This window comes from Magnolia sinica, chromosome 17, assembly GCF_029962835.1.
Source record: "Magnolia sinica isolate HGM2019 chromosome 17, MsV1, whole genome shotgun sequence".
NCBI classification, from domain to species: Eukaryota; Viridiplantae; Streptophyta; class Magnoliopsida; order Magnoliales; family Magnoliaceae; genus Magnolia; species Magnolia sinica.
In genome coordinates, this window is record NC_080589.1 from 55,590,750 (window position 1) to 55,607,657 (window position 16,908).

Genomic DNA, 16,908 nt, shown 5'->3' on the forward strand with positions numbered 1-16,908 from the left:
GAAAACAACCCAGAGGAGTAGACCCTCTACGTTGACGGGTCGTCAAATTCAAAGGGAACTGGCATCGGTCTGATCCTTGTAGTGCCCGACCAGACCGATGTGGAATATGCTATGTGGTTCCAATTTCCAGCTTCTAACAATGAAGCAGAGTACGAAGGACTCCTCACCGGGCTCAAGTTAGCCAAAGCAATGAAAGTTCGAGTTCTGAAGATCTATAGTGACTCCCAACTGATAATCAAGCAAGTTGCCATGAAATATCAAGCCAGAGGAGATAAAATGATCACCTACCTGCAGAAAGTGCGAGAACTACTCAGCAAATTTGACAAGTGAGAGGTCATTCTAGTCCTTAGGACAGAAAACTCTAAAGCAGACGCCCTCAACAAGCTGGCCGCGGCAATGGATGACAATTTTGCTCAGATTGTACCGATTGAGTTCCTACCTGACCTGAGCATTTGCTAGCCCGATAAGAACGACACTCACCCGATAAGTCAAATGCCGAGCTGGGGATGGACCTGATCATATGCTACCTGTAGGAAGGCAAGTTGCCCAAAGACAAACTCGAGGCCCGCAAGGTTAGGAATAAATCAGCTCGGTACATCATGATGGGAGATGTACTCTATAAAATGGGCTTCTCGTTACCATACCTGAGATGTCTATGACTAGACGAGGCCGAATACGTCATGAAAAAAGTTCACAAAGGCATCTGTGGCAACCATTTAGGTTGGAGAGTACTGGCCTACAAACTGATTCAACAATGGTATGATTGATCAACCATCCACAACGACGCAAACCAATATACAAAGAAGTGTGACAAGTGCCAACATTTCGCTGCAATACCGCGGCGACCGCCTAAGCAGTTGACCCCCGTGACTGGGCCCTTAGCCCTCTGCACAGTGGGGTGTCAATATTACAAGACCTCTGCCCATGGGTAGAGAACATACCAAATTCACCGTAGCTGCAATCAAAGCCCTTGGGCAAAGTCATTGCAATCAAAGCCCTTGGCCAAAGTCACTAAGCACCCTTCTTTTTCCCTTCGGTTTTTATTTTCTCGTTCCACTGATTTGCAATTTGCAATTGCATACTCCTTTTTTTCCACCAAAGGAACTACTTTCTCATGTGTCTAAGGTCAGTCTCATATATAAAATCAAAGAGACGTCTTTAGAAGCGAAAGATGTTAAAAACAAAAACAAAAATAAAAACAAAAAAAAAAAAAAAAAAAGAAGCACAAGATCCCCAAGGACATTTATTCCTGGGTCGACCAGCACTAGGATCCAACAGCGACATTAAAGGGCTGGCGGACGACTGCTAGCCTCAATTTCATTCTGCATTGTAGAATCTTCCACGTGGAGCCACGGTAGCCACAATTTCTTTATGCAGTGTAGATCCTTCAGACCCCAGGCCAGCTCTTTATAAAGGTAAGACAGAACAGCTGTTTCCTCATAAAACACTCCATTCATTCCCTATATACAAAACCTGAAAAGGATCATATCTATTATACCGTTATTACAGTTATTATTATTATTATTTAGCACCCTTCTTTTTCCCTTCTTTTCTTCATTTTCTCGTTCCACTGCTTTGCAATTTGCATTTGCAAAGATGATGTGTGGGGAGGTAAGCTCTGCACATTGCCTTTGATGTGTGTATTTAATGATCACGTCAGAATTGAGTTCATTTACCCCAAGTAGCCCACTTGGAGCCATCGATAATGAATCGCTTTGCGGGCCCGCATGCAAAAACAGTTTGATTATTGGAGCCATCCATCTTCTTCGATCTAGTTTAGATTGGCTAAGGTGCAAAACTTGTGCCGAACAGATGGATCTGAGCATCAATGTGTACAGCTGAATGGCGACCACTAAAAGATAATTTTCATCTTAATGATAGTAATCATCATTTGGTTCAACAGATCAATGGGAAGTAGATTGATCATCCATCCACAGTAGTGGCGAGAAGATGACAGTCTTCGATCATCCAACCATCTTGCATGTGGGCCCCCATGGGGTGGTGCATGTTGGTGAGCTGAAGTGGCTGCGACTTATTCAAGACAAGCTCTTAGAATAGTTATCTTGGTTAAAAATGATTAATAGTAAGATGGTTATTTTACTGTTTTGTTCCAACTGTTAGTGATGATTATACTAATAATATTATTTTTGATGATGATTGATACTGTTAGACGATGATGAGCCATGACATCTGGCCATCTGGGCTGCGGGTACTGGTCGTGGAGAGCGATCCTCTCTCTCTCCTTCTCATACAACATCTGCTGCAGCAGTGCAACTACAAGGGTATGTTATTTAGGGCGATTATCTTTTGCTCAGGTGATAATAAGTGCACAGAATTAAATGCAGGTTTTAACTTTGATAGATGATGATTAGTGATTAATGATCTTCATGTGCCACCTATAAGAGATTCTAGTAGTACTCTTATAGCTTCTAAGGCTCTTTGGGCAATACCAAGGGCTCAGATCTTCAATGGAGTGGCTTGTGGCCTGAAGCACCTATTGCTTAGATGTTACTCTTGTTTTCTGCACCCAAACAAGCACACATGCAATTGCATGTGCTATTTGATTTTTGTCTAATGGTGTAATATTTTAACTGTCCGTCCATTAGGATGGTGAATGAAAGGACTTGTAATATTTTCAGGAATTCTTAGGTTTTTGTTGTTTCATTGATGAAATATTGCAACTGCCAAAATGAATTTTATTTTAGTTAAGTCACTAGAAATCATAGAAAATTCTCCCTTCTAACGAAATTGAAATTCATGAAATTTTCATAGCATCCTTGTTTTTACATTGTTTTAGCAACTCATGTGTTCGAAAACAATAATCCGTTTGATTCAAATGAGATGGGCTGTTCCCTAGTACTTCATAGTATTACACGTGGATCATGTACTTTTGATCACTGATCTTGTTGCTCTTTCAGTGACTAGTTGCAGACTGGCGGCAGAAGCGATATCTTTGGCAGTAGAAGATCGACAGAGATTCGACATAGCTATCAGTGACGTTCTCTTACCGAATGAAGAGGGTTTCCTTGTCTTGAAAGTTCTTGCTCTTCAGCTTGATATCCCTGTTGTGAGTAAGTCTTCTTTCTCTTCTTAACAATTCTACTTGCCACTTGTTTATGGCCTGCGCGGTGATCCGACCATTCATCCAGTATGTCCCGCCATTGATGAACGATGTTTAGAGAATCCATGGATCCTATATCTTTCATTTCTGTGTAGATGGTGGTTATAGACAACGATCCATGTTTCCACACCCTTGTATGGATGGTAAAGATATCTTATGTAGGACATCATTTCCACGGCTCCCATCCCTAGTATGGTTTGGATCACCCCAACAATAGGAGAACAACAAACAATAATAAAAACTTTGATATTTTGATAATCAAAGGAAAAAATAAAATAAAAATAATAAAGAAGAATAAAAACATAACCCCAACATGTTGCACTTCTGTCCCTAGTAACATTTTTGAGCTCCTTTTCTGTGTGCCATGGTCACCAAGCCAAACCAGGATCAGGTCTCTGGATGGCCCACTTGCAGTGATGAGTGGATGATCAGAACCGCCCATTTCCTTATGATCAACACGGCTGGTGAACCAAGGTTCTGTAATTGAACTGAGTAGATGATCTTAACCATCACATTGGGTGTGGGAGTTGGTTATTATACTTTCAACCATCCATTTTACTGACACCAACAGATGGTCAAGATCATCCAGTCAAGGTGATTTTTGTACCCCCAGCAGATGCACGGTTCCAAAGCAATCGTTCTTTTCTGTAAGCTTTTCTCTCCTCGCGATGCATGCAGATGACCAGACATGCAAATTTTTATACGAGGTCGTGTTTTACCCAAAATCAACGTTTCCTTCGTGATTTGCTAACCCAACACCGCATGTATAGCTTAATCTCCATACATCGTTCCACAGCCAACGTGGTACACGTTTAAGATCCAATCCATCCATTAGGTAGGTTCCATTGCTGATGTGCTACACCATGTACATCCATGATGGACCATTGACCTGACTTTTCCCACCCATCCATTTGTTTACTGTATTGTGTAACGGCCTGAAATTGGTGGTGTGCCATCTAAAGATTGTGGCCCACTGAATGGGAACCTTGGATTCACACATGTGCAACATTGGCACATGAATAGGCTTGTCTATCTTTACAGTATTTTCCCAACTGAATTCAGAGCTTGTTGTGATAGATGGCCCATTGTTACAGTGATGTCGTGGAACGGAGAAACGAACATCGTGATGAAATACATTGTCCATGGTGCTTGTGATTTTCTGATCAAGCCTCTGAGACTCAAGGAGCTGAAAAATATATGGCAACACGTGTTACGTAAAGCAAGGAGAGAACAATCCATGGATGGATTGAAAGGGACTACAGTGACGAGTTCGACGGACGGATTGAAAAGTTCAGGCTCTAAAGCAGTTGAAAGCTCTAGAAAGAGGAGTGGGCCATCTTCACTATCTATGGAAGTGGCTGAAGAAGTCATCAGTGATGTTCGTGGCCTCAAGAAAGCTAGGTTACATTGGACGAAGCAGCTCCATCATCAGTTCGTCTGTGCAGTGAATGCACTTGGGATTGAGAGTAAGTATCCAGATCAAATATCAGTGGACCAAGGTGGGCACTCCATCTTCCATACACAAGAAAGCAAAATGTAAATTAATCCTGACTGTACAAATCATGGGCCACATTGAGATGAGCATCACCTAGAAACCACTATGATAGAATGATAATAACTCTCCATTTGGTGGCCAACGAATGAAGAGTAAGAAGAAACAGTTAGTAGGACAAAATTGACACGCACGGCAAAAAACAGATCTTTAGATTGTCTAACAACTGTGTTTTTGGGTGATATGCTCTGTTTAAGATTGGCCCACAATTTGGATAGCCTGTAGTGTTGAATATGACATCACCTGGAGTCTAGATTGGTTTCCACCATTTAATAAATAGTGCCTAATGAACACCTTAGTAGGTTATATTATCTATATATGTTGTTTGCAAAGAGGCATTTGACACTCTCATACTTCTGCACAATCGAAAAATGAGAAAAGAGGAAAAATAACCTGAAAAAAAAAATGTTGGAAGACTGTCAATTGTATTAAATATTTCTTACTTATATTAAACATTTTAATTACTTGATACATCACAATTAAGCTCTAACATGTATATATAGGCATTTGGGGACATTTCTATGAACTTCTCTTCTTATATTTAATTACTTTCTACTTACCCAAATTACCATAGATAATTTCATACGAATTTAATTTAAGAACCTTCAAATACACCTCTTGAAATTTCAAGCTGTCTTTTTCTGAACATTTTCACAATAATTAATTCCGTTATAATAATATTCTTATACACTTGTACCATTATAAATTTTTTTTAATACCCTTATTTAAACCTAATTTTCTTTCACAAACTGTTCCGTATATTCGTTAACTTGTTAAAGATGCGACTTTGAAGAGTTTTGTAAAAATGTCAACAACTTGATCTTATGATTAGATAATACTAAGCTCGATCTCCTTATTCTTCACATACTCTAGAATAAAGTGGAAGTAACTGTTGATATGTTTATTACTGTCACGCCCCCAAATTCAGATACGGAGTGTGCACTCTCAGACTTGAGTTTCGGCTTATGACTCGTACACTGAGTGTACTTAATTCCTTCTTCATACAGTTATCTAGAGGCACAATTTACTGAATTCTAAGTTCATATCCAAATTTCATCTATTCATCCATATTTGTGTTACATTCTTATAATTTTCATCATCATATATTCAAAACCACATCATTTGAGTCCACTCATTTGAAACTTCATTAAAATAAAAATAGTAATTAAACCGTACAGAGAAGAATGAAATAGGAAATTTGAACTAAGTGATGGAAAATGAGGACCGATTTCCGGATGAAACATGGGACCAATGGTCGTATGTGGCAGAAGATGAACTTATTCCATTGGATTAATTAATTATTTATATATTTATTGTTTAGGGGTTTGATTTCTTTATTACATCTATTTGTACATAAATATAATTCATCATTAATTATAAATTTGCATGGATGTTATGAGATGTATGGATGCGTGAATGCATGGGTAGATCCATCCACTTGCTTGAGTTGGATTCCATCAACCCGCATCTCCACCTTTTTGGGGTGGGCTTCCACCATCTTGGTAGACTTTCACATATTGTAAGCATCCAGGGATGGTCCCCTAGGTCACCCGGTACTGTAAGTACTTATAGGTATTCCGATGTGTGCCCACAAGAGTTAGCACAGGTGCACTATGCATGACATGAATGAATGAGAATGATCGATGCATCATATTAGCATGTTGTCACATATATCATCATATTATATCAATAGAATTCCAAACTTAAACAGATACAATAAAACAATCAATACAAAGAAATACACTCAACATATCAATCAAACAACTACTTTAAGTACAGTGGAGAGCAAACGGGTTGGGATCACTCACCTGTACTTGGTAGAGGTAAATCCATCGAAAATCGTACATGTCTAAATCTAGGATCCCTAATGAATAATGTAAATAAAATTATGAATTGATCTAATTCGGAGTCTATTTGTATGGCATAGATCAGATTTGATGTATCTAAAAATCCATTGAATTAGCAAATATACAAGGGAATGATTACAATTTAATTTGATCGGTGTGGCCCATGAACCCGTAAGATCATTCCAAATTTTGAGGCCTTGATATATCTTGGCCTTTGGAATCATGTAGTAAGCATGGATCTAATCTAATTCAACTAGATGATCTAATGCATGGAAGAGCGGGAGTGTGAGTATCCATGGGAGCGGGTTCCTTCTAGGAGAGCTCGAGGCTCGTCGTCCCCTTTCTCCATTTTTATGGCAAACCTCACATATGACACAATAGAGGATGATCTCCTTCGGATCTTCGGGCGGTTTGGAAAACTGTCGGATATCTTCATACCTTGAGATCGAGACCTAAACCGGTCTAGGGGATTCAAATTCATCCGTTTCTCTTACGAGCCAGATGCTTTTAATGCCATTTAATGCCCAAACGGGAGAAGAATAGATGGGAGAGTGGTCTACATTGCTAGGACGAAGGGCCAAAAGGGCACCCCCAAACCAGAGCTTAAAACCCCCATATTTCGGTAATCGCAGATGCAAAGAGACAAACCCTACTTGGATATGGCAAAACGATCGCTCCATTCAAGTTTGGGTGATTCCTGTGGCCCAACCTCAATCTCAGAACCAGCTATTACTATGCCTAACCCGTTCACGGTCGAAACTGACAGCAGAGAGGTGCAGAGACTGCAGCTGGCCCTATCCTTGGCTTTAACTGCGAAGGTAGTAGAGGATACTATTTCAATCCTTTACTTTATAGACAATTTCCGCAAGTCATCCCTCGCTAACCTTCAGGTGGACTTCACCAGAACCTCTCCCAACTAGTTTCTGATAAGATTCCAATCATGAGAGGAGATGGCAACTTTCGCAGCGGATCGCACTCTACACAGGAACATGGGGTTATCGGAAGTGGCGACTTGGTCACCGGGTACGGAGATCCTTAGTCAAGGTCAGTGGATACGTCTATTTAGCATCCCTTCCCACGCTTGGTTCCCTGCTACGATAGAAAACCTAGCGAAATCATTTGGTGAGGTGAAGGAGATCGATAGCGTGGCAAATCTAGGCGTCTTCCAAGCCTTTGCTCGAGTTAGGATTAAGCTCTTCCCAGACCTAAACATTCACATGCCCAGAAAGCTTATGGTAAGTGGCAGAGCCTTTCCCATCATTGGAATGCTGGAAGATTGGAACCCCTCAGGACGTCACGTTGTCCCTCCCCAGCCTAAGCCCTCAATGCCAGAGTCAACCAAAGCTTGGGTCACGAAAGCCTTCCATAGAGTTAAAGAGCCCTGTTCTTCTAACACACCATCTGTTTGTGAAAAGTCCCCTTCCAACCTCCCAATCACAATCTTCACTCATAGATCGTCCACCCGTCTTGATACCAATCCCATATATAACCCCACTCTCATCGATGACCCCACACCCCTAGCTTTACCCCACCCCATAGCCCCAATGCAATCCTCTCTTCTTATCATCTAGCCCCTCCTAACCTGTGAACCTGAGTCAGAGGCCCTTCAACTCCCTGATATCCCTTCAACCTAGGAGGATTTTCACAGCCCCCCCACCCCCTAGGATGTGTTCCCCAAACCCATTCTTCTACTGGAATATGTCCCAGTGGCCCCCATTCCCTCATCACTGTTGCTATCTACCTCTCCTAAACCTACAGTCCCCCTCTCGTTCAAAGCGGGTCACCCTTCAGACCTTCAACACCCATTACAGAGTAACCAAGCACATCGCTGTGACCAAACTCCCCCTAACCTTTAGCACCTCTCTCTTCAGTTACCAATTAGTCCAGAGTTCTCAGTTCCCTATGGGGTCCAGAAACCTTTAGACAATTCTTCAGACCTCAGGCCTTTAATAGTTACTCCAGATATCCCCAACCTCCATTCCCCATTGAGAGAGGATTACTTTCGTGTAAATCCCAAGTATTTCCACAGGAAAATGAGAGCAAGATCAGTTGGTGGCTCACCCATTAAACCTTAGCACAACTCAGAAGATAAGCTAAAGATCAAGGCGATGGTGGATACTTCCGAATTTAGGAAGAGGACCAGATGGAAGGGCGTAGGCCGGGATTATAATGCAAAAGATAGACAGGGACAAATTGCAGTGGATTTGTCTCCGTATTTCTCTCAAGATCCCCAAACCAAGAGCCCTCGGCCTAATCTGAGCTCTCAGGAGACTGTAGACCAGTTAGAGAGAGTGGTTAGCGGGCCTACTTTGAAATTGCAGGCTCAACCTCTAACTGATAAGAAAAGCAGAAATACCTCCAACAGAGCCCCCTTCAACATTCAATCAGACGGAATTTGGTATAGCAGACTTCGCAGGTTGAAGCGGAGGACAATGAATTCTGGTTGTGTTACGGATGGATAAAGCCCTCATTTGAAATGCCCGTGGAGTGGGGAATGCACCCATCATGTCTTCCTTAAAAAAACTGGTCAGGAAGTTCAATCCCTGCCTAGTTGCTATTCTGGAACCAATGTTGAAGGAGGAAAGAAGGGTGGTCACATGTTTAAAAATTGGATTCCATTCCTTGGTCTCTAATGGCAAAGCAGGGGGGAAAATCTGGGTCCTTTTCCATAACCAGTTGAATGTTTCCATCCTTTCCTCTTCTAATCAAATGTTGTCATTGAGTTTGTCTTTGCAGCCCCAAAGCGACCCAATCTGCCTTTCTATTGTGTATGCTCGTTGCTGTAAAATTCAGAGAATATCCCTCTGGAGTGAGATGGTGGCTCTTAGCAGGAACATTCAAGGGCCTTGGGCGGTAGGAGGAGACTTCAATGCTGTTGCTCAGTTAGATGAAAGACCGGGATACTGTGATCCTGACAGACCTAGCATGAATAATTTTGCGGAAGCAATTCATGACTCCGGTCTTCTAGATGCAGGATTTGTGGGTAACAAATTTACCTGGTGTAACAATCGCTTGGGGAATGCGCGGGTGTGGGCCAGCTAGACAGGATCCTCTTCAATGATAGATGGGCTGCTTCTTTCCCGATGTTTAGAGTGGAACATCTCCCCTGCGTCAAGTCCGACCATGCTCCTCTTCGGCTGTCCTTCCCAAGCCATCTCCAGCCCTTAGTCAGACCGTTCAGATTCCTCAGAATGTGGACTCTCCATGACTCCTTCCACTAGCTGATCAAGAAGGCCTGGGAAAGAGAGTGCACCACTGAAGGTTTGGAATAAAGAAGTTTGCGGTAACATATTCCATCAGGTCAACAGGGTGGAGGAAGAGATGGAAATCCTAGATAACAGAATGCAATCCAATCTCAATGAGGGCCTAATTCAGGAGAGTTTGGAGGCCAGGCAGAAACTAGATTAATTGGAACGTATGGAAGAAGTTTTCTGAAAACAAAAAGCTAGGAACGCCTGGCTGAATGAAGGAGATAGGAACACCAGGTATTTCCACACTTTTGCTAGAGAAAAAATCAGACAAGTCGCGATCTCCTCTATTAAAACCGAAGAAGGTATCAGCATTCCCAGTCAAGAAGCTCTTAAAGCTGCAGTAGTGGAGTATTTTGAAAATCTCTTTCAGTCAGATCCAGTCTCGTGGTAGTCAGATATTATCCGCAACATTCCACAACATCTGGATCAACAGGATAATGCCGCTCTCCTGCAGGCTCCCTCCCTAGCGGAAGTCCACACGACAGTTTTCTCCATCCCAAAAGATGGGGCCCCAGGCCCGGACAGATTCTCAGCGGCCTTTTTCGCAGATTGCTGGCAAATAGTGGGCAGCGACATTCATAAAGCAGTGCTTGACATGTTTGTCAGGGGCCCCCTTCCTAGAGCTTTTACTGCTACATTGATCTGCCTTATCCCAAAGTCCCTGACAGCTGAAATGTTTTTGGACTTCCATCGTATTAGCCTCTGCAATGTCATTTACAAAATCCTGACAAAATTTCTGGCTGCTAGTTTAAGTAAATTGCTGCCGAAGCTTATTTCCCATGAATAAGGTACATTCATTCAAGGTAGATCAATCGCGAAAAATATATCGCTGGCCCAGGAGGTGATGCGAGAGATAAACAGAAAAGTCTGAGGAGGAAACATCATCCTCAAAATAGACCTGGAGAAAGCCTACGACAGGGTGAATTGGAATTTTCTGAAACAGGTCCTTTGCAAGCTCGGTTTCAATGACAGATGGGTCTCTCTAATGGAATCATGTTGGGAAAACAACTAGTTCTCAATCCTAATCAATGGGGAACCGGAAGGATTCTTTAAGTCGTCGAGAGGCTTGAGACAGGGAGACCCGCTCTCCCCAGCACTATTCATCCTTGCGATGGAAGCCTTTTCCATCAGCCTCTCGGAAGTTGTTACTCGAGGGTGGTGTCAACCTTTCAAGTTTCAACGTGGGAGTCCCCTCATTTCTCATCTGCTATACGCAGATGATATTCTTGTTTTTCTTAACGGGAGTCGGGTGACACTCAGCGCAGCCAAGATATTCCTAGAATCTTTTCAGTCAGCATCAGGCCAGAAGATTAATAATAGTAAAAGTTGCTTCATTTGTTCCAACAAAATGCAACTAGGAAGAATCAGAAACATAGAGCGCTTGCTGGGCTTCTCCAAAGCCATATACGGTCTTCTTTATCTAGGTGCACCTCTTAAGAGAGGCAGAATCAAAATAGTTGATTTTCAATTTTTGATTGACAAGGTAAACATGAGAGTTGGTGGCTGGCAAAGTAGATAGTTATCGCAGGCAGGGAGATTGACTCTTATCAGACAGGTGCTAGGGAGCATCCCTATCCACATCATGGCAGCGATGCACGTTCCAAGTCAGGTAACAGCTACCCTTAAGCGCAGCTTTGCAAAATTCTTTTGGGGTTGGGCTGAAGGTAAAAGTAAATTACCATGGATTGCGTGGAAGAAGATCGCTAGACCTATTGAAGAAGGTGGGTTGGGCATTAGAAGATTGAAGGAGGTTATGGCTGCCCTTCGGTTGAAGCTGGCCTGGATCACAAAATTCGGTGCTAACGTTGGACCATGGGCATCTCTCATGCGAGCCAAACATCCCAGGGACCTTAAGAGTGACGCACCAATCTCATCGCTAGTTCAGTCCTCTCCCACTTGGACAAAAATTAGAGGTTTCCTCCCTTTCTTGTCAAACAATGTACAATGACAGGTGGGTAGGGGCGATCTCAACCTTTGGACATGTAATTGGTTTGGGTTGGGGCCCCTCCAGCAGCTTGTGGACAGATCCATTCCAGAGGCCCTGAAAGATCTGTAGGTGAAGGATTTTCTTAGCACAGCTGGCCCTCTCCCTCCATCTTGTGCGTTTTCCTACCTTCCTCAAGAGGCCCTAGACACCATATTTCAAGGAGGTTTCGTTATCTCAGGTGATAGAGCCGAGTGCTTCTGACCCCACGACCCCTCGGAGCTTTCACCCTCAAGTCAGCCTGGAAGGTTAGCAGAGCCACTTCCCCTGTAGCGAGGTGGGCCAACTGGATCTGGTACAAACAATTGCCCCCAAAATTCTCTGTTTTCATCTGGCGATTGCTTCAGGGGGCAACTCCAGTAGATGAAAGGGTCCAATCCAGAGGGATTGTGCTAGCTTCCAAATGTCAGTGCTGTAACAATGCGTCCTCTCCAAATCCGGGCATAGAGTCCATCAACCACTTTTTCTTGCTCGGCGATCAGGCTTCCTCTATTTGGAGATACTTCAGCGTTCGCTGAATTATATGGTGGGCTAACCTGGTAATTGGTGAGGACTTTCATCTCGGCATGAGCAGCGATCAGATCAGTAGAAGTATCAATCCTGGTTCTTGGCATGGGGGGCTCCGCAGAGCCGGTTCTGTTATCATCAAATGGAAGACCCCTCCTCCTGGTTGGGTCAAGCTAAATGTAGACGGTTCGGCGAGAGGGAATCCAGGTATTTCAGGCGGAGGAGGCATTTGCAAAAAAGGCAACGGGGACTTCATCTTCGCCTTCGCCACGGGCTACGAAGTGGGTCCCAATAATCTAGCTGAGTTGCGCGTGATCTATGATGGGCTGGTAATATGCCTGGAAAGAGGGCTGAAAAAGGTCGTTGTGGAATCAGATTCTAGAATTAATTGTGGTGGATCTTCTCGCAAAGAAAACCAAGATCCCCTGGCGGTAGGGTTCATGGCTTGCCAGGATCAATCACCTGCAGCAGATGGGTTCCTTTGCCTTCAATCATATCCACAGAGAAGGCAACGGACCGGCAGATAGCATGGCCCGTGTAGGCAGTGCCAGCCAGTCAACTTCCCTCCATCTCAATACGACCTCTCTTCCTATGTAGGTGCGGGGTCTACTCTTCCTAGATAGGGTCGGGCTAGGGTCCCTAAGGACAGTTTTGATTTAGTCTTTTTTTGTTTCCCTTTTTGGTTTTGGTTCCATAGCTTAGTTAGAAATATATGATAGGTGTGGCCCTCCTTTTGTTGGGCCCCTCCTGAAGGGCTGTTAAATTTTGTGATTAATGAAATCGTGGCAAGAGTCCACCTTAAAATAAAATAAAATAAAAAAAACAAAAAAAAAAAAACTAGATGATCCCACACCAATCTCTATAGCAAGAGATTTTGCCACATATGCATCAATAGGTCGATGCGATGAACATGTGGTCAATCCAATTCAATTCATTCATTACATAGATCTTAAAGGATAAATCAAAGTGACTTAAGGTTTTCTTATTTCTCTCTCTTTGTTTCTATGCGTTTTTCTTTTACTCATGGTGTTATGAGTTTTCCCTTCACAATTATCTTAGATAGCCTACGTTTTTATAGGATTTCCGAAATTGGTGTTGGAGGAAAAATCTCGAAGGAGTTGTATTGGATTACACGGTTTATGATTTTGCACCGAAAACTTGATTAGACATTATTTTGATCTCTGTTTCAAATCCTATCTGCATGGAAAGCATTTGAGTGTCCTTGTGGGATTAAAAGAAGATTTGGTGGCCCACTTCATGTACGGTTTGGATGGTAAGATAGAATGTTCTTAAGAATCAGTGGTTGATAGTGTTAGTGAGGAAGATGAGTTGGTTTTAATGGTAGATTTTGTCTAGGGACATATTTCTTTGAGTTGTTTCTTGTGGACGTCTTGGATAGGTCCCATCGTGCTTATGAGTCCACAAATCAAAGGTCAAGGTTCATGGAAGATTCGTTTCGGGTAGTTTTTGTGCTATGCCGCAATAGGTAGAGAAAATAGGACATTAAGATTGCTATAATTGGTTCTATAATGTGCTTTGGGATTTGTAAATCACCTAGAGGTTACAAGAAGATTTGTATTGATGATTGTGATCTTTAGTTTAAAATTTCAGTTTGTAAAAGAAAAGCGGAAGGAGATAATGTTACGTGCGGCCGTTTTCCATCAATCGGAATCCTCATGAATCTTGATCCCTAGATCAGCATGAATGGTTGGGATTATTGGAGAAATCTTCTCTAGGATTCACGGAAGAATCCCAGGTGGAGTAGGAATGAATATTTCCATTTTGGTGAGGTAATATGGAACTTTGTTTAGAACACAATTGGTGCAGCCAGTTGCCTCGAGTTGTTTGATCACGTAGGGTCCGGCATGGTGGTTTTTGGTGAAATCATATACGTTCATGTGATTTGTTGGGTCTTGTTAGGATAGAGTTTAAGAAATGGAGCAGATCAATTATCCTTGTGGTCTGCAAGACAGGACAGAACCCGTGAAGAATATGGATTGTTGATGGTTTCTTGGCTAGCAGGTGAATGGCCCAGATCATGCATGTGTTCGCTTCACAGACAGTGGATGGTGATGGATGGGTTGATGTTTTACTAGGAAGTGGATTGCGTACTAAGTAACTCAGTACACTTAGCGTAGTGAGTAAACTCTGTGAGGTTCACCATGATTTATATATTTTATCCACTCTGTCCATCCATTTTATCAGATAATTTTAATGCATGTGACAAAAATTAAAGCTTATCCAAAGCTTAAATGGACCACACCATAGGAAACAATATTAATTGAACTTCTACCATTGAAAATTTCTTGGGGGTCACAGAAGTTTTGGATCAAGCTTATATTTGCCTTTTCCCTTCATCCATGTCTGTATAATCTTATGAACATTTTGGATGACAAATATAAATCACTGTGGGGCCTAAAAAAGTTTCAATGGTGGAAATCATTATTCCAAATTTGTCCTGTGGTATAATCTACTTAAGCTTTGGATATGCTTCAATTTTGGGCTCAACCCCTTAAATGAGCTGAAAAAACGGTGTGGATAAACCACATACATTCATGGTGGGCCCAGTTGAGTTTACTGATCAATAAGATAAGAGCGTGTACTCAATCCAATCTCATATAGGATAGCAATGGAGTGTAGTTGCTATAGTCTTTGAGAGACGTGGCTTGCTAGACGTCTTCAGCATGAATAGTTGTTTTTTTTATTTTTTTTATTTTTAAATATATATTATATAACATATGTATCGTGATAATGGAGACGAAGGACTCTTACCTCACATTCATAATCATTTATTGGGCCCACTAAGATGGGGTTAAAAAATCTAGCCCATCCATTGTGTGTGTCCCATTGGGATGATGGGTCAGACCAAGTTTTAGCGGCATCCAAAACTCAGGTGGGCCCCACCAAGTGCTTTTATATATTTTAGGCATGCCTTCACATGATTTTAGATGGTATGACCCACCTGAGTATCGGCTGATTTTTGCGATATCCCATAACCTAAATGGCACCCATCAAATGCATGGTATTGATGTCCGACACATATCACGGTGGGGCCCACACAACTTAACCTCATGAGAAGTTCCATATATATATATCTGTGTGTGTGTGTGGGGGGGGGGGGGGTTGGTGTGGGTGTGGGGGAATGGTTCTATGCGGTCGAGCTCATGGGAACTTCTCATGAGGTCAAGCTGTGTGGGCCCCACTATGATGCGTGTCGAACATCAACACCGTGCATTTGATGGGTCCCTTTAAATTATGGGATATTCCAAAAATCTGCTATATACCGCAATCAGGTGAGCCATACCATCTAAAATCATGTAAAGACATGCCTAAAACATATAAAATCACTTGGGGGGGCCCACCTAAAATTTGTATGCATCTGAAACTTGGTTTGACCCCTCATCCAAGTGGGACACACATAATGGATGGTTGGATTTGTGAACCACATCTTGGTGGACCCAACAAATGATTATGAATGTTTTAATGGGAGGGTAACCCCTCTTAACTTTTGTATGTGGTGTGGCCCACCCAAGTCATGGATTGACTTGATTTTTAAGCTCATGGCCCACCATGGGATGGTGCATCTGACTGATGGGGTAGATGTTCGACACACATCACGGTGGGACCCACAGAACTTGAGCTCATGGGAACCGCATAGAACCATTTCCATTTCCACACACACACACACACACACACACACACACATATATATAGAGTAATGGTCTCCTGCGAGCCATACCGCAAGGAATTTATGTGTGAGCCTTCATATAGCCGTAAGATGAGGAAAGCAGTTGGGATTCAACTGCATCGAGAGAGGGAGAGTCTTAAAAAAAAGACTCTCTCCTGCACTCACTTTGGAATTGATTTCACGCCAAAGCCTTTCGCCGTTGTGCAAGGATTCTGTGTGGAGCCCACTATGATGTTTGTGATAATCCAACCCGTCCATCTATTTTTTGAAATCATTTTAGGACATGCGACAAAAAATGAGGAGGATCCAAAAATTAAATGGGCCACATGAGAGGAAATAGTGGGGATTTAGTGACCACCGTTGAAACATTCATATGGCTACAAAAGTTTTGTATCGGTTTGTGTTCCTGGTGTTTTCATTTCATCTCAGTGAAAATGACCTTATAAACGGTTTGGATGGAATATAAACACCAAGGTGGAGCCTACAAAGGTTTCAATGGTAAGCATTCCTTTCCCCACTGTTTCATCTTATATGACCCACTTGAATTTTGGATCCTTCTCATTTTTGGTATAATGTCCTAAAATGATGTCTAAAAACAAATGGACGGGTTAGATTTCACACAAAGATCACAGTGGGCCCCACATAAAATCCTTTTGCGGGATCTTCATGGGAAAGGCTTTAGCAGGAAATTCGTATCCCCTGGGTTTGGGAAATGGACTGGCCACTCCCCCGCCATCGGCCAATGGGGGTGGTCGGTGCTATGTGGGCCCCACCATGATGTATGCGTTTCATCTATGCTGTCTATCCATTTTTTTAGATCATTTTATGGTATGAGACCAAAAATGGGGTATATCCCAATCTCAAGTGGACCACATAAGAAGAAACAATTTTGAATGGACGTTAACCATTAATTTTTTTTTGGGGGCCATAAAAATTTTGGATCAAGCTGATCTTTGTT

The 16,908-nt window shown here is 42.4% G+C and overlaps 1 protein-coding gene across 1 annotated transcript in view; it reads left to right on the forward strand.

Annotated features, from left to right (window-relative positions):
• The first annotated feature begins 1,475 nt into the window (after nucleotides 1–1,475).
• The window catches only part of LOC131231723 (two-component response regulator ARR1-like), a 72,613-nt gene continuing 57,180 nt past the window's right edge, over nucleotides 1,476–16,908 (forward strand). Inside the window, exons 1-4 of the mRNA XM_058228025.1 lie at nucleotides 1,476–1,611; nucleotides 2,171–2,282; nucleotides 2,919–3,071; nucleotides 4,216–4,587. Of these exons, the coding sequence (XP_058084008.1) occupies nucleotides 1,597–1,611; nucleotides 2,171–2,282; nucleotides 2,919–3,071; nucleotides 4,216–4,587 (652 nt within the window). The 5' untranslated portion in view covers nucleotides 1,476–1,596. The remainder of the gene's footprint in view (nucleotides 1,612–2,170; nucleotides 2,283–2,918; nucleotides 3,072–4,215; nucleotides 4,588–16,908) is intronic.